A 27,412-nucleotide genomic window follows, 5' to 3' on the forward strand; every position below is an offset into this window, starting at 1 on the left:
CCCTTGTAGAAAAGTTCCTCTTTGGTACTGGGAGCTGTAAGGAATCCAAACAAACTGGAAGGAGAAAGGCCTTGGAGCTCCTGGCAGGTTGGGTACAGCCCTCAGTCACCCGCACACCACACACAGCCACAACTGCTGGCAAATCCCCAGGGTTTTAGGAGCCTGGACAAAATGGGATAAATAAAACGGAATAAAGCTCAAAGTACATGGAAAGTACTTTGAGAGGATTTCAAAAGTACATTTTTTCTAAGTACATACAGGACTCCTCTGTATGCTTGAAAGAGTTCTCAGCATTGCAAGGGCTGCAAGCAGCCCTCAGTTCTTGCTTACTTGCAACCAAAATAAGAAACTCCCCCTCCTTACCTCCCAGGAAAATCCAGAGTGTCTGTGTTAGTCATGACTTAAAAGCCATAAAAAAGGACCCATTTCAGTTCAGCTGTGACACTGTTCAGATAAATGATGTTCAACATGCCCCTGACACAGGCATGGCAGTTTTTAAATCAAACCATGATAGGCAGTTTTCTCTTGTAAAAATTTTCCCACCATTTCTCTGTCACAGAATCCCAGAATGGTTTGGGTTGGAAGGGATCTTCACGACCACCCCTGCCATGGGCAGGGGCACCAGGTTGTTCCAAGCCCCATCCAGCCTGGCCTTGAGCAAGTGTGCGTTTGTATTTTGTAGAGCAAGCAAAACAAGCACTAGAACATTCCCGTTGAAAAGGAAATAGATAAACAACGTAACCATTTATTTGACTGCATTGTATTTAGACAACTTGTACATTTCGTAACCCCACTGGTTTTGTTCTCATCAAAAAGGATAAAGGGACAGAAGAATATAATCCACTCAAAACAGCAGTCCAGTATTTTGAGATACACTTGCTATTTTCATAGATGCCCACCTGATACCTGAACTCCAACACAGGTTGTAATGTTTATACAAGACCTGAAGTTTTTTCAACACAGCACTGAGTTGTAGCAATGTCTTGCAGTGCCCTGAAAAAGTTTGTGACATACTCTGCAACACCAATCTGATGATGCCTTGAAGGTGATGAACCTGATCATTTCTTAAAAAAAACCAACATAATGAATGCAAACATCCAGACTGACATGTCAGCCAATAGCAACATTTGGGCAAATTTAAATATAAAAGCAATCAACTCCTTAGTTAGATTTGTCAATGCAAAAAGGCGAGGGGGAGAGAACTGTGTTTAGCAACAGACAGGAGAAATAACCAACCTTTCCTTGCTAGATTCCTTTTGAAAACCTATGCAAATTCAAGGCTTCCCACTTGATTTCCTAATCCCAAGCAGCACAGAGAACAAATCTGTTTGACAGGACCCAGCACATGCAGCTCAGTGTCTCCTGCAGTGACTCTGTGACACAGCAGCCATGGCATAACCTTTCAGGCCATATTGAAAAACAAAAAAAGGGAGATCTACACCTATTTTGCTCAGTATTTTCAACACAGGCATGGCAGCAACCACTTCTTACAATAACCAACCAGATTGTATTTGAAGTTTGCTCCAGAGGAATGATTTTGGCAGCGAGGAGGGATTTCAGCTCACTTGCCAGTCGGCTTTTGAATCCGAAGACACCCACGGCTTAAATATTAACCAATAGAAAACTTGCCTGTCTGGCTTTGCAGACTGAAACCCCAGCAAGACACACAAGGCAGCCCAGTTTGCAATTTGTGAATCAAGTCCAGCAGCTGCTTGCAAGGTCTGAAACCTTCCTGATCCAGCTCCAAGGCAGTCCCCTACATCCTGGACCACAGCTGAGGGAAACCTGACTCAAGGGATTGAATCCAACGTCGAAGTCTTAGCACTGATCAAAACTGCTGAAAAGCCACCCAGAAAAACTGGCAGAAAAACAAGAGGTTTTATGGTGTCACAAGGCAGCAGTGGCTACACAGAGGCTTTAGGCTGAGCTCCAGCATGTCCTGGGAGTAACAGACCCCACTTACAACACTTTGTCTTGGGCACCCTTTTAAAGATGAGTTTTCTTTACTGAGGGGAACAGACCCCCTCGACAGCACAGATGGTGTCTCTACAAGCAGAAAACTCAGCAGGGCCAACTTCCATTAAAAATCTTTATTTTCAAATACAACTCATGATTTGTACATGGTAAGAATCGTCCATCACCATGTGCGCTTGGTCTGTGCAAAAGGTGGCTTTGCTCAAATCCAGTTTTCCTGCACAGGGCTCTTTTCCAAATGATACTGGAGGTAGGGGTTTTGTTGGTTTTGTTTTTAGTGTACAGTAATTAGCAAAAATGAAAACAAACAAATAAAAAAAAAAACAACCCAAAACCAACCCCACGACTCAAACCAAACCCTAAAAAGGAAAAAAAAAAAAGTGTAGTAAGGCAAATCTGGAGAATTCGCTCGGTTCCATGAGAGTGGATTCACTGAGAGTTCATCCTTTTGATCCCTGTAAGGACCATTCACCTCAGAGCTGGACTTGATCCTGGTGGGTCTCTTCCAACTCTGAACACTCTGAGATCTCTGATTACAGAGGTGCTTCCACAAGTCACCTAATACCTTTATTCTTGTCTTTCAAAAAACCAAAACAAAACCAAAACCAAAAACCCCCCCACAAACAAAACAAAAACCCCAACCCAAATGATTCATAGACCTGGGCTATGGAATCACACGGAACAAGAAAACCTCAACGCTGTCATTACTGAAAAAAATGATGGGTATTGGTAAAACCTATGTAAGCCCAAATAAAGAAAGGAAAAGAAAAAAAAGAAAAACAGAGCAAGAGTGAATGCAAGAAAGAGAGACAGAATTCCTTCCCCGCTGCTTTGATTTTAGAGGGGAAAAAAAATCCCCCAATAATTTAGCTCATGTAAGTTGAGAAAATGAGAGCAGCTGAAAATGAATATGATACACCTTGAAATTCACTTCCAAGACCAAGAACCAAAGATTGAAGCATTTTAGAACACTGAAGCAAAGCAATCTGAATCTGAAAAAAATTGTTCCAACTATCTTAAAATAGCTGTTTCTCAGCGCTTCTAGCAATAATTTTGATTAAATAAAAATCATACCAATTTACATTAATTTTCTATATCTTCTTTTAAAAGAAGTCCCTCACTCTTTTAATGACAAAAGTGCATCCAAACCCAGCAGAGATTCACTGGTGCCACCAGGTTCTTTTAGCAGCTACTCAAGGTTTTCAAAATAGCTTACACTTCTTGCTATAAGAAGGGCCTTCCAACCCCTTGTTTGGGAGAAGTATCCGAATTATAAAAATCTGAAATAATTTATTATCAAATCCAGAATTTAAATAAAAGCAGATTTTTTTTTTCCTTGCAAAGACAACTGAAGAAAGTAAAAGAATAAAAGCATGCACTCCAAACTTAGAGGTGAAGACAAATATACTTATCTATACAGGCACTGGCAGACGCAATTTAATGGTTACTCGTTGTAACACACACCCCACCCTACAATACATTTTTTCATTCACTAATCACTGAGGTACCAATATTTAAGAATGGAAAAATTCAATATTGAAAAATAAAACCTAAAATTGAAGCCTTTTTTTTCTTTTTCTTCTTCTTCTTCCCCAGAAAACTATGGCAATTTTTGTATGAAATGTTAGTATACTTATAGAATTTTACAATCTACATTGGCTTTATTTTGAATTTTCGGGAACCAAAAGCGGCGTTCCCATCCAGGTTTTCTCTGCTAAAACGTTCACTGTGTGGATGTCCTAAAGAGTCAGCAGACTTGCAAATGAATGAACATATCTTGGCTATCACCTGGCACATCTGGCTGGTACCAAAAGGACTCGGAGTCTGAGACAATCGGCTTTAATTCGGAACAAATGCGCCATGCCAAAGTGCAACGAATGTGTGCGACACTCAATGGGACACTGACAGGTTTAAGAGCTGCATGGAAAGTACTAAAAGTCCACCTTGCAAAGCAATTTGGGACAAATTGCATTGCATGCAAAGGACAACTCTGCGCTGCTGGGACGTCGCTTGCTGGCTGGGACGGGGTCTCCTAACGCAGCCACAGTTTCAGACGCAGTGCATCCACTCCATTTAAATAGTATCTGAACAGCCTCTTGTCTCGCACAAAACCAAGGTTTTCATAAAGTTTCAAAGCAGACTTATTTGTGATTTCTGTTTCCAATACAACCTTTAAGGGAGAAAAGAAAGAAAGAAAAAAAAAGCGTGTCATGTTAGTCGGCAGTACACAATTGCTGAACCAATTCCAATGGTTTTATTTAAAGGTATGGTTGTTAGCAATGAATGGAATTCATTTCTTCTTATCTTTACTTAATTAAGCAGTATTTCCACATTAAGCATCCACTTCCACATTAAAAAAAATATAATACAGCATTTCATCCACAACTGTAATTGTAAACAACATTCAAGATTTTATTCTTGGCTGTAAGCAGTATTTCAGTTCACCACCTCATAACAAGGGTAAAAAACCACATCAACAAACAAATCCCAAACAGCCTCCCCCAAAACCCAAGCTACCAAACAGGTTAGGGTCCAAAACATCTTTTGAGTGAGTAGCTGAACTTCTGCATGTCACAAGACCTTGGCACATGAGGATTTAATGATTTAATATCTTTGACCCCTGATTCCTTGGAGTTAGATGTAGATAAAAGCTCTGAATTGACAGCAGCTGTCAGACCCAACACTTGCAGTGAATATTTTTGCTCAGCACAAGAATCACACAGTGGTCTAAGTTGGAAAGCACCTTCAAGATCATCCAGTTCCAGTCCCCTGCTGCCATGGGCAAGGACACCTTCCACTATCCCAGGCTGCTCTGAGTCTGATCCAGTTTGGGTACCAGCAAATACCCTAAACCCAAATCGCAGTGCACACCAGAAGAATAAGCAGAGTTTTCCATATTTTTCCCCCTCTGTTGGTAAGATCCCAGTTGCATAAAGACCTGTCAGAAATAACTCAGACCATCCAAAGTCAAGTCCAAGAGTAGTCCACATTAGACTCAAAATTGTATCAGAATTCTCAAGCACAGGTAAAAAACTACACTGGCCTTAACAAGACATTAATCACAAAAAGTTCAGAATTTCAGATTCTTCTCTCTCTCTTTTCTACACATGCACTGGACAGAGCTCTGCCACAACTGACAAGCCCTGCATTGCCTCCATGTAATAAAAACTCACTCTGCCTCTTGACTGGTGCTCAACTCAATTATTGAAGGTTCTGCTATTAGCAAGAACAGGGGCTGAACTAACAAGGCTTGGGCTCCATACACCCCTGATAGTGAATATCCACATATTAAAGAGCAACTGATGGTCACTGTAGAAAGACCATAGAATGAAAACACAGGACCAAAATACCAGCCTGGATTTGTAGAGCAGGTAAAGTCCATCTGCTCTGTGGCTTCTGTGGCCTCCCCTCCTTCAGGCACACGTTCCAACTCCCTTTTCCCTGGCCTTTCCTGCCACCTCTCGAGGCTGGTTCCTGAGCTCCTTCCAAAGCCACCTGGCAGAAAACCTTTCCTTTTTCTCTCCACAGGGTTTGTTTTCTGCAGTCTGAGGAGTGGCTAGGCCAGTGTGAAAGGGGGAGGCAGCCAGTGGTCAGAGTGGCCTGAAACTTGAGTCAAATAAATGCATTAAAAGGATTTTTAAATCTTATTGGAGGTGACCAGTCTAACCACTGGCTGCCACATTCCAATGGGAAATCCCACCTGTGTTTCTCAGTGTAAGGACATTGAAAGAACAATGAAGCTGGGGATAACAACCCAATGAACAACATAAGACTTGGAAACAGTTTTTAAAAAAAGGAACTAAGAGTCACACATTGAAATATTAATCATCAGAGTTCTTAAATTACAGCAGGGCAGTGCTGTAGCTGCACACTTAAGACAGCCTAATTCAATTCTTAGTTTTGTGACAAGATTGAGAGATTGAATTTCTCTGTTTGGCACTTCCCAGAACATTACTAGTAAGTCCCGTGGGAACTGGAGAACTCCTAACATCCTTCATCCATTAAAATGGGTAACTATTCATCTGTAAGAAATTATGGAAGCACCATCATTTTGCTGGAGAAGGATATTTTCTACACATTGTACAACTCCTTAATTCCAATTTAAACAAAACACTGAAGCCAAAGCAGGAATCTGACCTGTGCAGAGGATTATTTATTTGAACTCTCAGCTATGAAGGGCATTCACTCTCTCAAAGGTTCAGTAACCTGGCACCGTGATGTAACAACTCTCTATTCAACTGCAAGCACCAACACCTGGCAATGCTAAAACACTTCCAGCACTGCAGGTGATTGAGCTGAAGGGAGTGGTTAAATGTTGAAATACAGGTTTTTTGGAATCCCACTACCTAAGTGAATGCTCATCTTGAAAGCAAATGCAAGAGATTTGCTCTGGTATTTCTAAGGAAGCCTCAGCACAATGAAAAGTAATTCCCTGATCTCAACATACTGCAGCTGAGGCCATGTTTCTGTTATCTGAAAAGGAAACACAGGCATATTTTATTCAGATTTCATTAGCTTCCTTTGGTGAAGAACGCATCTCTTCCTGTGTGAGCTTTTCAATCAAGCTCCAAACCCTCAATTGTTACATTTATTTCTGCTCTTGTGGGTCGATTTTGTTGTAATATATGCCTGTTAAATCCTCTGATAACACAGCTACACCTCCCCTGAAGGGCAGCAAAGCTCTGATTAGATTTAACAGTGTTTTCTGCTCAAGTTGCAACTTTCTGAAGGTTGTGACATTCTCTTTTATCTTAAATTTCATAAACCAAACATTTTAGCTCAACTCTAATATTAACTGGGTTTAGAAGCAAAAACATATCTATATTAAGAGTGGAGTGCAATGTTCCTTGTTGCTGTATTTTCACACCTTTAATTTATTCCTGAACTGAAGCCAAATGGAGTGGTCAAGCCCTCTTGCTTCTTCAGCTCAAACTCTGAAGGAACTCAAGTTTAAAAGCCAAGTAATAGAATGGATACAGCCAAATTAAGAAAGTCCTCTCAGCACTCAGAGGAGGCTGCTATTCTTACTTTTAAGTCTGACAGATCATCAGACTCAAGTTATGAGGGCTCGTCCAGTGTCCTTAATCAATTTAACTGCCTTAACTTTTAAAGACAGGCATCACCCAAAATCTAAAGTTCATACTTTTTATGTTTTGTAGATTAGGGAGAAACTAAAAATATCAGCAATGTAATGATTTCAAACAGGATTCCATAAAAATGCACATTTCATTTTTACTAGTGTGGTGCTGAATTAAAATGACACACATATAGTGTGGTCAGAAACCCCACTCTAAATCACCCTGAAGTTCTAATGGGAAGTCTCATGAAAATCTGTGGTTCCCTTTTATGTTCTACATTTTTGCTTAAAAAGGGTTTTTGAAGTCCCATTACTGGAGTCTTATTTTCATTAGTTACCAATCCATTCACTTCATATGACTGAAATATTATTTCAGTAACACCAAGTGCATGGATTGTATGCAGATTCCTCAGTCATTTGTTACAGATGGAAAACCTGCATATGAACAACTCCTCCTTTCCAATTGTAATTAAGGGATGTAACAGTTCCACAGGATGGCCTTCAGCTGTAGAGTTGTGGGAAATTGCTTGCCAGCAAAAACAGTACAAAAAGCAGCCAGACACCCACCTTGCTGCAGTCAGCACATGCTTTTCTCTTTTAAACTGGAAGAAAAATATTTCCAAAACTTTGGAGCTGAAAGTAGAACTACTCACCTTCACCTGATTTATTTCCATAGTTCCCCTCTTCTATGCAACCAGCCCAGAGTTATCCTAAATCACTGTGATCCACTGGAAACTCAGCCCAGTACAGTTCACTACCCCAAATATCAGAATTCATGAGCATCAAATATTTTTAAAAAGTCACAAAGGTAAAAAAAAAAAAATAATCAGAGATGCCTAAGTTTTGTAATGTTATATGCAGACACTCCAGCTGGAAGCTGCTGTGTGAGTATTTTCTCCAGGCCTGAAGGTTATTTCTGGTTCAAGCACCCACCCCCAACAGCAGATCACTTCCCTGGTTTCTATTCTAATGTAGGCCATGGCCAGCTCCATGGCCAGCTCCTCCCCTGCACACAGATTCCATTCCACTCTATTCACCTCCCCAGCTTTCCCAGAGAAAATCTTCCACACCCCTGAGGAAGACTCTGCCTCTCAGGCAGGGTGCTGACCACTGTAACCCACTCATTCCATAGGCCTGCCCTGGTTTATTCCCACTAAAACAGCCTCCAGGGGAAAAAAATGTCCTTAAACACCAGACCATTGCAGCAGGCTTTGAAATGCCACCTATCAGCTGTGATTTGTCAAGATTTTCATCTGTGGTGTTGTATAAATCCTTTGTTTTTCAGGACTCAACACTGGTACCTCCAAAGCCAAATCTGTGATACTTTGAAAAGCAACACACTGAGTGAGGCATTTATCAGATTATATGCCACAAATTATTAAAATTAAGTCTATTTACTGCATCTATTCCATAATTAGATTGAAGGGAAGAGTTTCCAAGCAGCCTTTGGAAATTTTTCACGACACCCACAGCTGCATATTCATGTTTTTAATCCTATTCCAAGCAAGTTTCAGAAAATAGCATTTTGCTTTTAATTGCACTCCATCTTATCTCAAAAAGCAGTATCTTTTTATTTTCATCAGGATTCTGATTTTATTCAAAGATGTAGAAAAATACCTTAAAAAGCTGCAGGGATGATTAAACTATTTCTATGCCTCACACAGACAAATTATTATGATGCACCACTTTGTGTTTGATGAGCTTTAAGCATCAATTAATCAGAAACTGATCTCCTGACAACTGCTGTGAAAACTGGTGAGACCCAAGAGTTGGGCAGAGCTTTTCATGGGTGTCTAGTTAGATTTTTCAGATTCTGGTCTGACTCAAAACTCAGCACTGCACCACATAACCTCCTTATTTTACACCATTTTGAGTATGTGGAAGAAACCTACTTGGTGGCAAAGGAAAAAACAAACATGAAAACATTGGCTGTTTGGTTGTGGATAACCTATATGTGGAAAAGAATAACATAAATAAAAATAAGCTGTGGGTGTGCCTCAGTTGATGGTGCAGAAAAATAATCAGTAAAATACTCTGCTTGTATTCCATGCTTCCTAAAGGACTCCCAGTCCAAAATTTAGTGCCAGCACAAGACTCAGCTGGTGCAAAAGCCCCCAAAAATCAGGGGATGTGTTTGGAATCATCATTCTACAAACAGCAGCTCCAAAACCATGGCTGGCCCCATCCAGCACACAATTCAAGGAGTCTGAATTGTAGTGCCTTTGAATAGAGACAGAATCTGAGCAATGCCCTCTGCCCCTGGTCCAAAGCATTTATACAGCACCAGAGAGGAAAATCTGTGACTAACACTTAATGAGACCTCACTGCAGACCTGCAAGCCTTATCACATTTATTTCATGTTTATGGAGATAAAATGCCAGCAAAAAGGGATCTTGGATTAATATGACAGTGGTAGAGGAAAAAGACACAGAAGAGGTTACTGTCAGAGGTCACCTGCTAGATAGTCCAATCTAAAAATGAATTTACATGAGGAGTAGCACACAGACATTCAGAAATTACACAGTAATTACTGCAACTCAGAGCTTCAGTAGAAACATCCAGTTCTACTCCTGACTCTCTAATAACAGTCGATAATTCACTTCCCTTCTCTGCATCTCACTTCTGCAGCTCTGGTGTGAACTCTGTAACCCTGATCCTCAAGTATTTTGCAATTTAAAAAAATCTTGACTAGTCTAGAAATGGGAAATCAACTCAAGACCATAGTGGAAAGCAATGGGGAGAACAAACCAACCAATCCCTCCTTGATTAGCTCAGTGTAGACAAGTAGTAAAGGAGATTAGAGGAAAGCATTTTAGAAACCAGGATAGAAGCAAGAAGCCCAAAGAAAGAACTTAAAAGAATTACAGGCTGCACTGTAGTGCCCAACTACAACATAAATTAGAAGGTGAGGGGGCAGAAGACAGCAGCAAGCAGAGGCATGAAGGGATCTGAGGGGAAGAATAAATCTCCCAATGAATGAAGCCAGAGCACAGGCAGGGATGCTGCAAGAGGAGAAACACAACAAGTGGAAAATAAACTGGAGTGTTTGCCAAAAGCCCTGTGACACCAATTGTAGCTTTGCATAAGGAACTTCCCCAGGGGCAGTGGGACAATGGAAGGAGCAGTGGGACAATGGAGGGAGCAGCTGAAGTGAGATAACAGAGAGATCAAAGGCTCATTAACTATGACACACTGAAATGACAGTGCTCACTTATCAGCAACAAGTGCACTGTGCCAAGGAGCTGGAAGTTAAAGGGACAGATAACCTGGGTAAGAGGATGGATGGATGGATGGATGGATGGATGGATGGATGGATGGATGGATGGATGGATGGATGGATGGATGGATGGATGGATGGATGGATGGATGGATGGATGGATGATGGATGGATGGATGGATGGATGGATGGAGAGCTCCTCACAAGTTAAACAAGGCACACAACAACAGAGTTGTTTTATGTACATATTTATATTTTTAAAGAAAGCAGGAACTGTAATCTGGTGAAAGAGTACCAGCTTGTAGGGAAGTGGTTCAGTCACTCTCCCTGCAGGTCTGTGTGTCTGAGCTAACCCACTGCAGCCCTGCTCTGTGCAGTGTCACAACAGGCTGATGAGTGCCTGTGATAAATCCACATTCTGCAGCAGCACAGCACACACTGTTCTGTGCCTGGGTGTACTCTGAAGGGATGGCAGGGCCACACAGGACATGCTCTGCCCACTGCTCAGCTGCACCTCAAATGGGGCCCTTGCAGGAAAATGGGCCTGAGTGAAGGCTGAGGCAGCTTCACAATGTAAATTGCTGAATTTCAGCACTTAGGACAAATTTAGAAAGTTCATCTCCTATTTGTGCCATACTTTTTTTAGAGGTTGTTTTCTCTTTTATTATAAAGGAGCTTCTTACCAACTTATTTCCCACCTAAAAAAAGTCCTGGAGAAGAAAAACCTGTGAAATGAATCCACATACAAGAGAGTGCAAACCATTTATATTATGAAAGTTTTGATTATAAAATCTTACCTCATCACAATCTCCTTCAACCATAGCATAAATAGCTTTCTTAACCAAGTTTGTACCTGAAACACAGATTTCAGTAAGTGTCAGAGTTGCAGTGCAAAACAAAAATGCCAGTTTATATATGACTAATGTGTGCTACCTACATGACATGACACCTGGGGAAAGGAGGGAGCAAAGAAAAACAAGGAGTTGCAGTCAAGCTGCAGTCTCAAGTTTGAACACTAAAATAATCTGTGAAGTTATCCAGAGACTCAGCTGAAGTGCAAGATTCTTGTAACACAAGGATATTAGAAACTGGCTGCTCTGCTCAACATGGTGTTAAATATAGCCTTCCAAGATGTGATTCATTCCTTTTTGTTGCATTTAAAGTCAAAATCTGCTGGCATGTACTTGAAGGACATTCATCTTCCATGGGAATTTCCTCTTACTAAAACAAATACTTGTATTAGTAACAGAACTTATGAAACCACTGTTTTTATGGCTCATTCCCATTTGGGTTTGCTAGTATCTATTAATATTCTCAAAGCCCATCCCTTCCCCTCAGTCAAGCATTAGCTTAATTTTTTAATCATTATTTTTCATCTATTTCACAACAGTTCTACAAATGTAATATCCCTACCTGTCAGTAGAATTGGGGTGAAATTGAAAGTTGATTTCAAAGTTACTAGTGGAAAAAACTGCTGTTCAGTGAAATTGCATGAATCTCACTTCCATAAGAAAGCTATGGAAAAGGAAAAAAAACCCCAAGGTATCTACAGAATGTTTTAATACATTCTCAAAACTTTAATCAAGTAAGATTTTCACTGAATATGATGATCAAACTGTTCTACATTTAAAGCAGATCTTCAGATTAACAGCACACTTTGAGAAACAGCAAGGTGGCAAATGTAGGAAAAAGCCAACAGATACGATGTTAAGTAAGCAAGGCTTTAAAGATAAATTCTATGTATATAATTCTAATTTAACCACTGACTAAAGTGAAGGAAAAGTCTAGCAGTGATCTTCATAATAACAGCATTAGCTCTTATTTACTTCTGAATCCAAGCACCTGCAATTAAATTATGGCAGACTCCTTCATGACTCAGCTAAATGGAAAGGAGAGACAGTGATTTCTCAGTATCTCTTCCTCTGCTCCACTACAGAAACCAACAATGGCTTTTGAATTGCACTGGGGAAAGAAAAAATCTGCACATGCTTGAACAGTCGTGGTAATGTGTTTTTTTGGAGGGTTTTTTCTGGAAGAAAGCAAACACAATGATACATTCTGCAATGGATCACTGTATTTTTTGATTGCAAGTAATTTTCTGTCTTTAATCACAGAAGCATGAGCTGTTCAGTGTGGATGAGTGGTGAAGCACAGCTCTAAGCTTTGGAGCTGACATCTACATTTGGTTAAAAATACCTTACATAATGTAATTTCACAATAACCAGCATGAAAAAATTAAGTTCCATAAGAAGAGATATTTAATTAAGCCAACTTGGCTAACTGGAGTTAGAATGAAAATCCCTTCACCAGGGCAAAACTGATTAACGAGAAAGGGCAAACTCCCTGCCAAGAGTGATTTCTTTACCACGTACCTTCCCAACAAAACAGATCTCCATTTCAATCACTCAAGTAACAATACACAGCTATTTTTCTTCCCTGATTAATACAATAATGAGCTCCATACATTCTCCCTGATGGGTAATATATGCATAATTTATAGGGGGAAGTCAGGGAATAAGTTCACTGTAAAAAAGGAGCCTGAACACAACATGGAAATACAGCGATGAGGGCACACATAAAACCACAAAGCAGTTCCCACTGTTATTTGGCAGAGGTAGAGGTAAGGGGCTGCTGCCTGCCTTTCTTTTTGCCTTATCAGATCCCAGGTGTGAACCTCACAGGGCATTTCAGGTTATTTGAACAAAATCAGAAAATCCACTGGGGAGCCTGTGTGGTTGAGTAAGGCGAGGATGACACACAAAGCACCACATCCTCAACTTCAGTTCAGCTTAAATCTTTACGACAGCTACAGTTATCCCAGCTAGAGAGGATTTCAAGAAGAAAGAAGAAAAAAAAAGGCTATTCTTACCAATTCCTTTTCTTCTGTATTTGGAATCCACTGCTAACATGGCTATATAACCTCTGCGGAACATCTTTTTGTGCATATCCAGCTTGCAGACGATGGCACCTACACACTCCTCACCTACCATGGCCTTAAAGACAAACATACACGCATGGAATTCTCAGTTTGGGATCCACAGGGCTACCAAAAGCAGTAAAACAGTTCATTTTTCAAGTGAAAGAGCCCCACAGAATTTGTTTGTATAAAGCTATGAAAAGGTAACAAAGTAAATTTTAAAAGTGTCTCCAAAAGTATTACTAAGATTAAAAGACTTAATTGCTTTATTACATTCCAATAAAGTTCCAGGACAATTAACAACCAATGAATTATTCCAGGAGAGAACCACATTATCATTTCACAAAGTCTACAGGTAAGAACATGTGTGATTAAAAAGGGAAAATAAATAAAATAAAAGACCAGGTTAAGGCATAAATTACCATTTCATATGGGCTTCTGCAGAGGAAAAATGTCCATTCCTGTTTTATAGTGATCTGAATTTTCCTGTATAAGGGCTGTGCTAGATAACATGCTTAATTTTTGTCTGGTTTTAATGTCAAGGCCACAAAGGATCAGAGGAACGTGTTGCTGCATTTAATCTTTAGACACTGTCGTTTTCAGTCACATGACACCCAGAGAACAAACAAAAAGGCACAGTTAATTTCACACATGTTAACTAGTGGGGGATTTCGTTTGTTAAGAGCACTGGCAGTTAATCCCAGTGGCATTGTCACAGTAACCGTGGTCAAGGAGACGTAGGCATCCTGAAATATGAACAAGAAAAACCCCAAAAGGAAAGGACCCAACTCCTCCCCAAACACTCAGCAAACCACTTGCACACCCACTATGTTCACCAAAACTTCACCATGAGAGAAAGGAAAACTGAGTGATGTTAAGTGAGGGATTAGGCAGCACAAGGGATTATGACATTATAACCTGCAGCAGTAGAACTCAGTAATGCTGCAGAGTGGGACAGCATCCAAGGGGAAAACAAATTCCTGGGCACTCAGGAAAGATGGGCAGAGATAAAAAGAAACTCCTAATTTTACATATGGCTTGTGACAGAGCTGCAGGGAGGACCAGCCTTGGGCTCGAGTGCAGCAGCTAAACCAGGACCACAGCACATGATTGGCACGAGCATGTGCTGCCACAAGAGCTGTGGATAATCCAAATTTACAACTCTAAGACATGGCAAATGAAAAGGACTTGCTAGAGCCAGCACTGCCAGGCCTCAGAGCAGCCACCTGTGAAGCCAGAGCTCACTGCTCCACAGTCTGTGGTATAAACTCAACCACCTGAACCCTTGTGCACAGCTTGGAGGCCAAAGCTCCTTGGACAGAAGATCCCTTCCTGCAGGTCATACTGCAGGCACAGTCTCTTCACCCCAAAAAGAATCAAATCTTTGAGCATCTCCACCTGGATGGGGGTTATTAACCAAGTCAGCTTTTAACCAGGAGCTGCAGCAAAGGTGAAATGAAGCAGCCAAAAAAAGTACAAGCTGCAGTTCCAAAGCCCTGTGATACAGCATGATTATAATCCCATTTCTAATGTAGCTGAAGCAAATATAACTATTGCTAAGTTTTTATTTGGCAGGAAAACACATTTCAGCAGTATCCAAGAACAACCCTGAACAATCTAACAAGTGGTTTTTAAAATAACAAACAAAAACTGTAGCATGATCTAACTGGACTGAAACACAGAGCCTCTAAGCAATCTTTCATTTGTTCCAAAACACAGGTTATTCCACAGAAAAGAGGAGCTGTGCATGCAAAGATTCAGTTCAAGGCAAGTTCTGTATCTCAGCTCAGACCTGAGAAAAGCAGGGAGTTAAATAAAGAGTATCATCAGACAAACTGCTCAGAACATTGCTATAATTATGCAGAGTACCTCGATGTAATCTTATCCCTCACTAAAAAAAAAAAAAAGCACACCACAAACTAGCATGTTGTAGTTGTGCTTTGCCCTGGAGTGAACACGTGCAAACTGTTGATCCTAACAGTTATGTGGAGAATTTTAAAGGTATTTTTATATATATATTTTTTTTACATGCTTCAGGAGTAGTGACAAGCTAGACATTTCATATCTGAGCTCTTTCTTGTCCAGGGCACTTTTTAGCAAAGTTATATTCATGAATCATATATTTAAAATGCTAAATGAACAGCAAAGAATTTTGTTTCAGTGATCAAAGAAGCAAATACCCACTGGTTTTACCACTGCTGCCAGAGAGCTGAATAAAGAATGACTGTTACCAGTTCTCCAAACCCTTAAATCTATTTCTCTGTCTTTAGGCAGGTAAGTCTGGCAGTTAATCTACAGCTGTTCCACTCACAAAGGGAATGATGCATTTCCACCTCATTTAGAGGGGTTTTTGTTGCCTTTCCTCTCCTTTCTCCTTCTTTCCAACCTTATCTAAAGCTGGAAATGAACCTAAACCAAAATGATGCACAATTTTACAATTTAATTACCTGGAGAAAGTTAAACTCTGTGAATAAAAAAACCCAGACTGAAATAGGGAGAGTTGTGAGGATGGAAGAAAAGTAGCTCCCACACAACATCATTTATGAAAAGATAATCATGGGCCAAATTTTCCTTTCAGGTATACAAGAGTACTTTTAAACATGCAATTTTCTACAAACAGAATTCAGTCTAAGTCACTATATATGTTATAAACTCCACAGAGTACTACAAGATTTACTCCAATAGTAAGTTATTAGTAGCAGGATTAACATACATGAATCCAAATCCAATATTTGCATCATCTTTGTTCCTATGAATAAGTTTAAATGCTTAAAACAAACCAGATTTTAATATACTGGAAGAACTAGTAGAGAAATGTCTGTAAATCAGCAAGAACATTATTTTTCATAGAATTAATCAATTTGTATTAATTTCATTATCAAAGATGGCATTATGTCTGCCAGCCACAGTCTGAGTATGCATTTAATATCCAGATCCTGTGAGTTTTGTTTAAAGCAGATTAAAGCAGCCAACTAGCCCCAAAAGGGAAATATTCTGCAATTCAAACCCAGCAGAACCTGCACTGCTCCACTGCATTTTTCCTTTCACACCTGCACCAAAGTCCATCCCAACTATCCCAGGCACAGCTGGGTAGGAGCTGGCTCCCATTTAGGGATCAAGTTACCAAATGCCATTAGAGGATACACTGAGGGTAATGGTTTTAACCTCACCGGGCCACCTCAGCCACAGCTCTCCCCAGGACCTGGCAAATCACCACCTCCCTGAACCTGGACAGCAGCAATTCCCCCCTGTGTGAGGATCACCCCTGGAATTACTGCCCTGGCTGCTGTCACCTGCTCAGGTGCTGCAGGGACTTCAGTTTCCACAGGGAGAGACTGTGTGAAAGTGAGATCACTCCCAAAAAACAAACTGGAATATAAAGTTTGCAAATTCTCCTACAAAACTTCTTCCTACATCTGCCACAAGGCCAGGAAGACTTCTCAGACAACCTCCTGACTCTTCTGGTTCTTCCTTTTTAAGCCCCAGGTTTTCCACAAGTGAAGAACAGGGATGATGCCTTACAAGTCTTAATTTCAACACACTAAGACTCTTGAATCAAATCCAATTTAAAAAAATGCAAAGCATTAGTATAAAACAAGACTTAACTGCAGTCATTTAGGATTTACAACACATTTAAAACCACTTACATGGAATTAATAGGTTATTTTTAAACTTGTGAAAGTTTAAATTATAAATGCTGCTATAGCTAGTGGCAAAGTTAAGAACCCAATAAAAGCATAGATTTTCTAGATTTTTCTTAAAAGGCAGCTGAATGGTACAGTGAATTACAGGAGAGGTTACAACACTCAGCCTTTTATTACATTCTGTCTTACCCAAACTCTGGCACAGAGCAAGGTTTCCTAAGCTCACCTCTCCCACGCTAAAGGATTTTGAAAACAATTTTCTAAAATATTTTATTTATCAGTCTGAAATGCAAGCTTCAGAACTTTAGCACTGCTAAGACTAGAAGCTTCAAAACCACTTTAAAAGAAAGCTACAACGTTGAAAATGCATTTCGAATCCATCTGCGGACAAAGATGTAACATTGCTTAAAAATACCTCCCATGAAACACAAAATGCCCCTTGCCCTTGTCATTCTTTGACAGAGGAGTGGGTATTTGAGGAGAAACTGGGCTGACAGAGCTTCTGAGAATAAGCAAAACCCAGACATTTACTGGGCACCCACACCTAACAGACAGTGCAAAGCTGCTCTTCTGAAGACAGGCAAAACATGAGTTGGAACAGACAGCTGGAGTTTTACAGAGTCCCAGAATGGTTTGGGTTGGAAAAGACCTTAAGATCATCTAGTTCAACCCCCTGCCATGGACAGGGACACCTTCCACTGGAAGTTTATGGAGGAAAATGTCATTATTACCTTGCCACAGTCCAGATACTGCTGCAGTGGGACACCTCAGCACTGAGCAGTATTTCCAAGCTGCTACCCCTAAAGTCAGGATAACAATTATGTGGATAAATTAGATATTGAATTCAACAGGGTTTTAAGACTTTCAGTATCTCCAGGTCCTTTTGAAGTGAATATTAACTTCTTCTTTGGGTGTACAGTTAGGAAGTGGTCTGAGCCTGCAAAACTGTGGTCACTACTGACCATTCAGGGCTGGTCTCTGCCTTCCCTCCAGCTGTGCGCTCCCACCTCTCCTCCTGCACCTGGGACATCCTGCAGGAATAGATCTGGAGCTCTAAACCAACAGAGCATCACCCTAAAACAGCTAAATACACACACATTTACAAGTAAAAGCTGGTCAGAGGGGTAACTTGGCTCCCAAAATCACAGGAACACAGGGGCTGGCACAAGGCAGGAAGAGGGAGTTGAAGAGAGGGAGTTGTTTTAAGCACCAGCCCTTAGAGCAACTGGGCAGCTTGGGAAGGCCAAGCCAAAATTCAGCAAGTTTCAGATCCATGCAATAAAGTTAATAATGTCCCCAGAAATTAGCTTTGCATCGTCAGAATAGGGAAATTATGGTTTAGATGATTCACCAAGTGCTGTTTGTTTAGGGAAAACACACATCCCACCTTACATTTCAGTGGTGTCAGTCTTTTCCCCTCACAGGGAGAGGAAAGCAAAGGTGCCATGACAGGGCACAGGGAAAACAGGTGAATGTGCTCTGGAGGAGTTTTCAAAAGGTGATGGTGAAATTCAGCAAAGGAATTGGCTGAAGCCTTACAGATCTTTTTCCAAATACAATCAAATCACAGGCTAACCCCTCTTCCCAAAACACTCAAAACCCAGCCAAAACCTGAAACCAGCAGGGTGTGGGGCCACAATGCATTAAATCAAATGATTCTGTGAGATCAGGCACTGAGCTTCAGGCTCACCATCCTGACAATTCTTGCTAATTGAAATATGCAGTCCCTGACTGAAGATAAATATTTTAAAGCTATTTATTGGAGAGAAGTAGTTCAGGAGTCCATTAACTGCAGGAACAAATTATATTTTATAGATCAGAAAATTTTCAAGACGACCTCTAAGAAATAAACCTCAAAAACATTAAAACCAGTCACAAAAAACCCCAACCTCCCCACACATGAATTTGACTCAGTATGCTGCAAGACCTTCAAATTATTAAGCAGATAATTTGCTGGCTTTAGACATTCACAGCCATGTATTATTCTCTACACTTTTATGTACTTTACATTGTTTCACCTTTCTAAAAAAAAATGGTAAATGCATTGAGTTCAAGAAAAGTTTTGTTGATTCTTCAGGGCTATCAAAAAATGAAGCTGTCACTACAAAATAAGCTTTCTTTCTTTTGAGTGATATCTTACTCTTTAAATGCACTTATTAGAAGTCATCTGTTTTAGTTTTCTGTCAAACAACTTGTCACTGCTCTTCTCACAACAAAATTCTCCAGTTATTCCCTGACAAAAAAAAACCCCATAATGAGTGAAAATCTAAACAAATGCATTATGATCTAAGAGTATCCAGCGTTGCATTGGCATCACCAGGGCTGCGCCTGATGCTCAAAGGATGGACTTTTGTAATTCTTGAGTATTTTACTCTCAGTGTGAGGTAAATCTGTCACAGGCAGAGCTCAGTGTTTGAACATCACTGTGCTCTGATCAGCATCCTTGTAATGGCAAACATGACTTTGCATCCAACAATGCCCTCCAATATTCCCATATTCTGTTTTGTTCCAGAAGGTCAACATTTTGCTTTGCTCAACTTCCTGTAATCCTACTGTATTCCCTCTGCAGGGTTTTAAGGGGCACAGTTCTGAAAATCCTCCTACAAACCATACCAATCCTGCTATAAATTCTAGCAGATCCTAAACCAGGAGCATTCAGGAAGTTGAAGGCCAGATGGGCTCCACTAGCCTCACCTCTTGTGCTCATATTCCATCAAAACTTCAGAGATACCTCTGAACTGAAGGGTGCCTTGGCTCTGGCTAAATCAGACCTTTCAGAGGGGTGTCCAGCCTTCATTAAAACATCAAGAGACAAGAAATCATCATTTTCTTTAGCAAGGAAGTGCCACAAACTCCCCTAAACGCTCTGTTTTGCAGCTGGGACTGTTGCTATGAGTAAATCGAGCACAGCTAAGCCCTTACTATGCACATGCACTCCTCAGGCCAGCTTCTACTCACTTTCATTTACCTGTGGATGCACTGTCATCCTAAAAGCATGCAACTGAGACACAGAAAGTGCTAAACATTTAGGAAGGCAGGGAGGCAGCTAAACCAGCCTTTCAACAGTGCACTGGGAAGAATACAACACTAAATATGCTGTTAGTGCAGGGAGCCAACGTGAGCATTCCTGCGTGCTGCGAGCACTCTCACACCTGTAAAAGCAACACAGTTGACTTGTCTTTGTCAAAGTAAGCTCACAGATCAAAAAGTCTGCTAAACCTTTCACAGTGCCTCTCCACCTATCACTTAACATTTATGTGCCAGCCCTGCTTCAGTCAATTTTAAAACCATTGTGCAAGAATTAGCAAGCAGTTACAAGGCATTAGTGGACTAAGTACTTTCTTTTTTAAATCCAAGCCCAGGAACTGAGACAGAATCATAAAATGAGCTACCAAAGGTCACAAAAGCCAATGTCAAAACCAAGATTAGAAGCCCTGAATTCTTGGATCCTAGCCCTGTGCTCAAACCCTTTCCCCACCATTTAAAACACGTGTTAACAAATGCAAAACTTCGGCCACGTGCTTTACTTGTACCTGCACGGGTCACAAGGGGACAGGTATTCCCAAAAAAGCTCGGCCTTACCCACAGAAAGATGATTAAAAAGTATTTCCACAAACGCCAACCCTTCCATCCCCGTCCTCCCCAGCCCCAAGCCACTCCCAACTCCTGCCCCTCACCCTGCTCCCTCCGGCACTTACCAAAAAGCAAAGTTGTGGCCAGTTGTGGATAAAATACCTATATGTGTAAATGGAGTAGGGTTCAGACAGATCTTTGGTGATCAGTCTCATGATATCGGGCATCTGCAGCTCTGACTCATACTGGACGTATCGTATCGTTAGGTCCTCCTCGGGCTGACAGTCCGTTCCCGAGCCTTTCAAACTGCACGCTGCTTCTAAGGACCCGGAGAGTAGCTGCAGGGACTCCGACTCCTCCTCCCCTCCTTCATCCCCCTCCTCCTGCTCTTCCTCCTCCAAGCCAGTCTCTCCTGCCAGCCCATTGCGGGCTGCAGTCTTAGCAGCAGCAGCAGCCGTGGTTGTGGCAGCAGGCTGGCTCTTGTCCCCTTTAGCCGGGGGAGAAGGAGGAGGAGAGGGTGCAGTCCTTCCCTGGGGAGGGAGGTGGTTGGCGTGGGGGGACGAGCAGGGCGCTGCGCTGGGGGGCGACGACTGCTGCTGTCCGGAGCCCATTGTTTTGCTGGCTCGCTTGTTCTCCAGCCCCTCGGGGGCCGCCCCTGCCTCCGAGCCGAGGATCTTGCCCTTGAGGGAGGCCCGCAGGTGCCGCAGCTCGGGGCTGATGAGGCCGTTGAGCTGGTGGTTGTGGTGCGGGGGGTGGTGGTGGTGGCGGTGGTGGTGGCGGTGCTGCGAGCCCCCCTTGCCGCCGTCGCTTCCTCCTCCTCCTCCTCCTCGCTGCTGCTCCCGTCCGCCCGCGGGTCCCTCCTCTTCCTCCTCCTCCTCCTCTTCGGCCTCCTCGTCCTGGGCGCCGGTGCAGGCGGCGGCGGCGGCATAGGAGGCGGCGGAGGAGGAGGAGGAGGAAGCAGCCCCCCCCCCCTCCTCCTCCTCCTCCGGGGAAGGGGGAGAGCGTGTCCCCCTGCGGGGACAGGACGCTGCTAGGCCCCGGCGGTACCTCGGCCATATCCTACGGGAGAGACCGACACAAACTCACCGGGGAGGAGGAGGAAGGCGCCAAACCCAGCGGGGGCCACGGGAAGGTGTGTGGGGGGGGAGAGGCGCGGCGGCCTCACGGGCCGCGCTCGGCGGGGAGCGGAGTGGGGGGGGGGGGGGGGGGGGGCGCGAACAAAGGCACGCACGGTGCCCGGGCCGCGCCTCGCCGCCCCGCCGAGCCCTGTGGCGGCTGCCCCGCTCCCCCTGCGGGCGCGGGCGGCGCCGTTCCCGCAGCGCTCGGGGCCCGCGGTGCCCCCGCCGCCGCCACTCACCGCCGCGTCTGGGCAGCTCCCGCTCCGCCGCCGCCAAGCGCGGCCGCCGCGGCCGTAAAACCCGCGGCCAGTTCCTGTCGGCCCTTACGACACTTCCTCTCTTGGCGGCGGCGCCTGGAGACGGCGGGGCGGGGCTGGCGCCCTCAGACGGGACCCGGTGCGGGGGGAGCGGGGCACGGATACGGAGGCGGTCACCGGGTGGGAAAACTCCTCTGAGGTCGTTGAGCCCAGCCCATGAGTGAACACATCCAGTCTTTCATAGACTCGCAGTGTCCTGAGCGGGCAGGGATCATGGAGTCGCACGCCCGGCCCTGCACAGGACACGCCAGCAATGCCACCCTGTGCCTGAGAGCGTTGTCCCAGATCCGAATTCTGTCAAGCTTGGGGCTGTGGCCATTCCCTGTTCAGCCTGTTCAGTGCCCAGCACCCTCTGGGGGAAGAACCTTTCCTGATATCCAGCCTAACCCTGTCGTGCCTCAGCCCCTGCTGCTCCCTGGGCTCCCCAGAGTGACGAGATCAGTCCCTGCCCCTGCCTTGCTCTCCTCAGGGAGCTTTGGCTGCTCAGGGTCTGACTCTGCTCCGGGCTGGGCACACCGAGTGTCCTCAGCTGCTCCTCATGAGGCCCCTCCAGGCCCTTCCCCATCCCTGTGGCTCCTCTGGAGCCTCTGGAATAGCTTCGTGGCTTTTTTGCTTTCAGCATCTCTGGGGATGGTGACTCCGCCATCCCCCTGTGCAGTCCATTCCCGTGTGTGATCACCCTTCCAGTGAGGAAATTCTTCCTGATATCTGTCCCCTCCTATCAGGAGTTGTGCAGATCACAAGGTCTCCCCTGAGCCTCCTTTTCTCCAGGCTGAGCCCATAATTTGAGCTCCAGACCCTTCCCCAGCTCCATTCCCTTCCCTGGACTTGTTCCAATCCCTAAATGTCATCCTGAATTGTGAAAAATGCATATTTTATGATTGGCTTTTCGCAAATATTAAAATGAATATTACATGTGTTATGTTAGAAAGTTATGCTGTATTAATTTTATTAAGTAGTGTGTTAAATATAGTTTTAGGTTATCACATAAGGTTAAAATAGAAACTATGCTATGTAGGATATTTTTTTTTTTAAAGAAAGGACTCGCACTGAGATAGCAGCCACAGGACACCTGAATCTTTCAGAGAAAGAGAATTTATTGCTCCATTATCAGGAGAAACGAACTTCTTCCTGCCTCGCTCAGCTGCCGTCAGATTCAGAGGAAGAAATTGACAATGACCAGACAGAATCCTGTGTTTGAATGGAATTTATGCATCGTGTATGAAATGTATGAGTATGCAACAGGTTATTGTTTTTAAGGGTTAATCCTCTGTTAATGTGGGGCCTTTTTTGGGCGTGCTGCCCAGAAAAAGGTACCCGGACTGTCCATAACTCTTTGTTTTTATTGTCTCGTACTGTCCTAATCCAAATTGCCCAAATTTTTATTACTCTTACTACATTGCTATTTTTATAACCATTTTATTACTATTAAACTTTTAAAATTTTAAAAACAAGCGATTGGTGTTTTTCGCATGGATGGAGGCAGCCAGGGCTGGCAGCGTGGCCCCAGCAGTGCCCAGCACGAGGGACAGTCGCTGTCTGCTCTGGGTTTTGTTTGATCAGCCCAAGCCTGAGCAGGCACCAGCGCTGCCCACAAGGACATTCCCAGCTGTGTTTAGTCTGGGGACAGGCACCAGAGGTGTTCTGGTGACACTGTTGCACATCAGAGTGAAGGAATTGTTGCTTTTCCTTCCAAAAGCTGCACGAGGGACGTCATTCCTGCCTGGATGAGCCTTGGGTTGCGTTCTGTGCCTGGTGACAGTGGAAATTCAGCAAGGCTGAAAGACTCTCAAGCCATCCCTGCCACTCTTCTGCCTCAAATAAATATAATTATTTTAAAAATTATAATGGATACCACAGCAACAAACAAGTCCTTTAGATGTGAATATTATATTAATGTGCACACAAGGTCCCTCAAAATGCAGAGAAATTGTGGGGTTTTTTCCTTTCCTCACGTGAAGCTTTGCAGGGCCCTCATAAGACTTGCTCATTTTCGTTTGCTACAGTTATTTTTCAAGGAAGTGACAGGTCTGAGCTTAAAAGTAAAATCCAGGAACTGCTCTACATGTCCTAACAGGATTCTTTAATTAGGAATTATAAATAGTGTGGGGTTACAGCCTCCTGTTTATTAACTGCTTAATGCTGAAGTAAAGTGGGAAAAGAGTAAAAGACCTGTTGGAAATTGAGGGAATTAAAGGCTTTTATTTAAAGTAACTACTTATGGGAATACTGAAATTTTGAGAAAGAAACGGGTATCTGAATCCTTTTACATTTATTTATTCTTTTCCAGGTCTCCTTTGCCCCATCCCTGGGAGTGTCCAAGGCCAGGCTGGACGGGGTTTGGAGCAGCCTCCTCTAGTGGAAGGTGTCCCTGTCAATGGCAGGAGCTTGGAACAAAATTATTTTTAAGGTCCCTTCCAACCCAAACCATTCAGTGGTTATTCTATTATTCAGAAAGGTTAATTCATATTATCTCTATCCATGTTGGCTTTGTGCTCTGCAGATCTGTTTTTAAACACTTCTCTCTGCTCCACAGAGGTGCTCACATACAAAACTGTGCTCAAAGGTTTCATTTTTATTTTTGTGTGTGTGTTATCAGGCACCAAAGGATCCTTGTGGGCCCAATGGAATTGCTCTGGCACAAGTTCACTGGCCTGGGGTAGTTTAAACAGAGCAAACAAATGTCAGTGCAGGACTGGCCCAAACTCTGCTCTCACTTGCCATGTTGCTGCTGTGGCATTAGGAGAGTCAGAGCCATGTGTTAGGGTGATGTCTGTGGGAAGAAGGCAATCCAGGCCAGGACACATTGTTAGAGAGGGTGAAAATGATTTAAATGATCATGAAAGCCTGGTCTGCTGGAAGGTGTTCCTGTCCATGGCAGGGGGGCTGGAATAAAAAGATCTTTAGGGCCCCTTCCAACCCAAACCAGTCCACATTTCTATGATTCTATTGCTACTGCTGAGATATGCTCAGTCTAAGTTAAGGGTTGTCTTAATTCTCCTCTCTGTTATGGAAACAGCTGCTTTGAAAATGCATGTTCTCAACCAGAACCCACACCTTTTTATTCTTCCCCCTAATTTTAGGTACGTTTTGCTCCTTAGTTTTCCTCTCACTGCACTTTGAACATCCCTCAGCCCTGAGCACACTGCCCATCACAAACCACATGTTCTGAGGCAGGGATGGGGCTCAGACACAGACCTTGCTGTTTGTCATGCTTTGTTCAGTAACTCTGTGACCTTGGAGGTGCCCATGGTTAATTTGTTAAGAAAACAGCAACTTGGCAAACTTTAGAGACTTCGTTCCAGTATCTGTGAAAAGAAAGGGAGCTGCTGGTGGCCTTCCTCTTCTCTTCAGTGTTGAAGGCAAGTACCTACACTTTGATTTAGTTTCACAGTTGCTCTCAAGGTATTATAGTAGAAAATGGACATCTAAACTTGCCTTTGTGACATCCCTGTGGATGTCACAAAGTGACATCCCGGCTGCACCAAAAATAAGGATGCTGGGGACAAAATATTGAGCTGTGCTTAATCTGGGGAATAAAATATAGGAGCAGGTCAGTGCTTAATAAAGAAGTTGTTGGGTTTTTTCTCAAAGAAGGGGAAGTAGTTTGACATGAGTGTGTGACAGGGAAATAGAATTGAAAAGTTCTCTGTTGTTCTTCACTTATTAACAAAAATTCTTTAAGAAAGTTACTCCTAATAGTGACTGCATTACTTGAGCACACCAGCAAAGCTGTAATTAAGTATATTTTTCCTTTCCACCTGTCCAGATAAAAAATAAATTTTATATTTTGGAATCTGCTTTTTCACTTGGGCAAGTAAAATTTTTTTGTGGGACTTGTCAGTGCTATGGCTCTGAGGGTGTTCCCCTTCCTGGGGTTTGCCCATTTGGGGTCAAGGTCAGCTTTGAGATTGGTGCCTTGTGAAGGCTGACCTAGAATAGAGGCTGGACAGAGTTAAAGAGTAAAGTAGGGATTTATTAGGAGACCTCAATGGATCCACCCTGGGCAGCACAAGAGCCCAGCCAGGGCTACACCCCAGGTGAACCCAAAATGGTCACAAAATGCACGGCCGGGCACGGGGTCTCTCCCTGGGATCAGTTCTGCTCCATTTGCATCTTGCAGTTCATTGTCCCATTCCAGCTTTAGCCCCTGCAGTCCCACCCTGCTTGTTTTTCTCTCTCCAGCCCACGGTGTTTGTGCTCCTGGGCTGAGATTTGGATCATTTGTCCTTGGTGCCCAGCTGGAGCAGGAATTGTTTTGCCTCCCTGCTCTGTGCACAGAGCTCACCATCCCCTACTATGAAGCTCACAAGTACACAGTAAAGCAGTAGAGAATCTGAAAAATAGAAAAGCCAAATCCTGAGCCATCAGGATAGGTCCAGCATGACCATTCCTGCTTCACCCTGTGCTCCCCATCCACTTGTTGGGCCATCTGGGCTCTCAGCTGAGCCTGGTCACTGTCACCAAGGTGTCCCTGCTTGCTTTGCTCGGGTGTGTCTGTGACAGCCAAGCCACCCTGGTGTCCTCACCTGCTCCACCCCTCCCACCTCTCTGCCACACTCAGTCCCCAGCTTCCCTTCCCTTCTGGGGCAGTGTCCAACTCTGCCATTTCCTCAGTGCAAGCCCACACCTCGCCATGCTGAGCAGGAATCCTGCACTGATTCTTTTTTTTTTTTTTCGTGATGCTTTCAAAATTTAGAGACAGGCACTGTGTGGGCAAAGATGCTGTCATTCCACTGAAGCAGCCTGGCTCTGATCCTCTGCAGCTCCAATAAATACAAGAGAATAGCAAAGATGTACCTGCAGGTCTGAAATTTCTGCACTGAGCTCTGCATTTAGAGAGGAAATGCAACGTGTGCTGGCAGAGGTGGGAATACAAGGTCTGTCCAAGTTCCTGAAGCAGCAAATAGAGAATTTAAAATATAAAAAATTAGATTTTTTCATAATTTAAAATGATAAAATTTAATTTATTCTAAATTCTAAGAATTTAGTATATAAAAAACATAACAAGGTTATAGGCACAGGGAAGGAGGAAATCAGGAAAATTAAAATGTGTGTGAATGTTTCAAAAATTGTTGTTCAGTCCCCACTGAGGAAAGTGGCTGTTTGAGGGCAGGGCTGGTGCTCAGGGAGGGAATCTGCCATGTAAAAGAGGTTAATGGGGAAAGGCTGCGGTTTGGGAAGTGTTGTAACGAGAGAAATCACCAGAGGGGAGTGTTGTACAGCACTCCAGCATCTGCAATTCCCACAGCACTGACCCCGTGCCATAATCCAAGTTTATTTTACCAGAGGAAGATACAAAAGTCACCGCCTGCATCTCTTTTGACAGCAGGAACATTTTTCTCCGTGTGAGACAAGGATTTGTCATGTCAAGATCAATAAGCAGGAGAATTGCCATCTCCACCTCTGTAGCTGTGTTGAAACCAAGTGTGAAATGACAGTGAGAGGTTTGACAGGTTAAAAAAAAAAGGGAATACAAACCAGAGATGTGTGAAGGATGAGTCAATCATGACAATATTTATTTCATTTCTTGGTCTTACCTCTTTTTTTTCATCCTGTAAGTGAAATCATGAGA

The 27,412-nt window shown here is 43.1% G+C and overlaps 1 protein-coding gene and 1 long non-coding RNA gene across 2 annotated transcripts; one reads left to right on the forward strand and one right to left on the reverse strand.

The window, feature by feature from the left end:
* Nucleotides 1-725: 725 nt before the first annotated feature.
* NAA30 (N-alpha-acetyltransferase 30, NatC catalytic subunit) lies at nt 726-21,603 on the reverse strand. Its single transcript, XM_036384120.2, is given in 5 exon segments — nt 726-4,144; nt 11,066-11,121; nt 13,138-13,261; nt 20,528-21,373; nt 21,375-21,603. Coding segments are annotated over 5 exon segments (1,248 nt in total). The 5' UTR covers nt 21,459-21,603; the 3' UTR covers nt 726-4,006.
* On the forward strand, nt 21,428-25,565 carry LOC129046716 (uncharacterized). Its single transcript, XR_008508445.1, has 3 exons — nt 21,428-21,534; nt 22,875-23,065; nt 24,128-25,565. It is a non-coding gene; the product is annotated as an uncharacterized LOC129046716 (long non-coding RNA).
* The last annotated feature ends 1,847 nt before the right edge of the window (nt 25,566-27,412 follow it).

Source organism: Molothrus ater, chromosome 6 (genome assembly GCF_012460135.2).
Source record: "Molothrus ater isolate BHLD 08-10-18 breed brown headed cowbird chromosome 6, BPBGC_Mater_1.1, whole genome shotgun sequence".
Lineage (NCBI taxonomy): Eukaryota > Metazoa > Chordata > Aves > Passeriformes > Icteridae > Molothrus > Molothrus ater.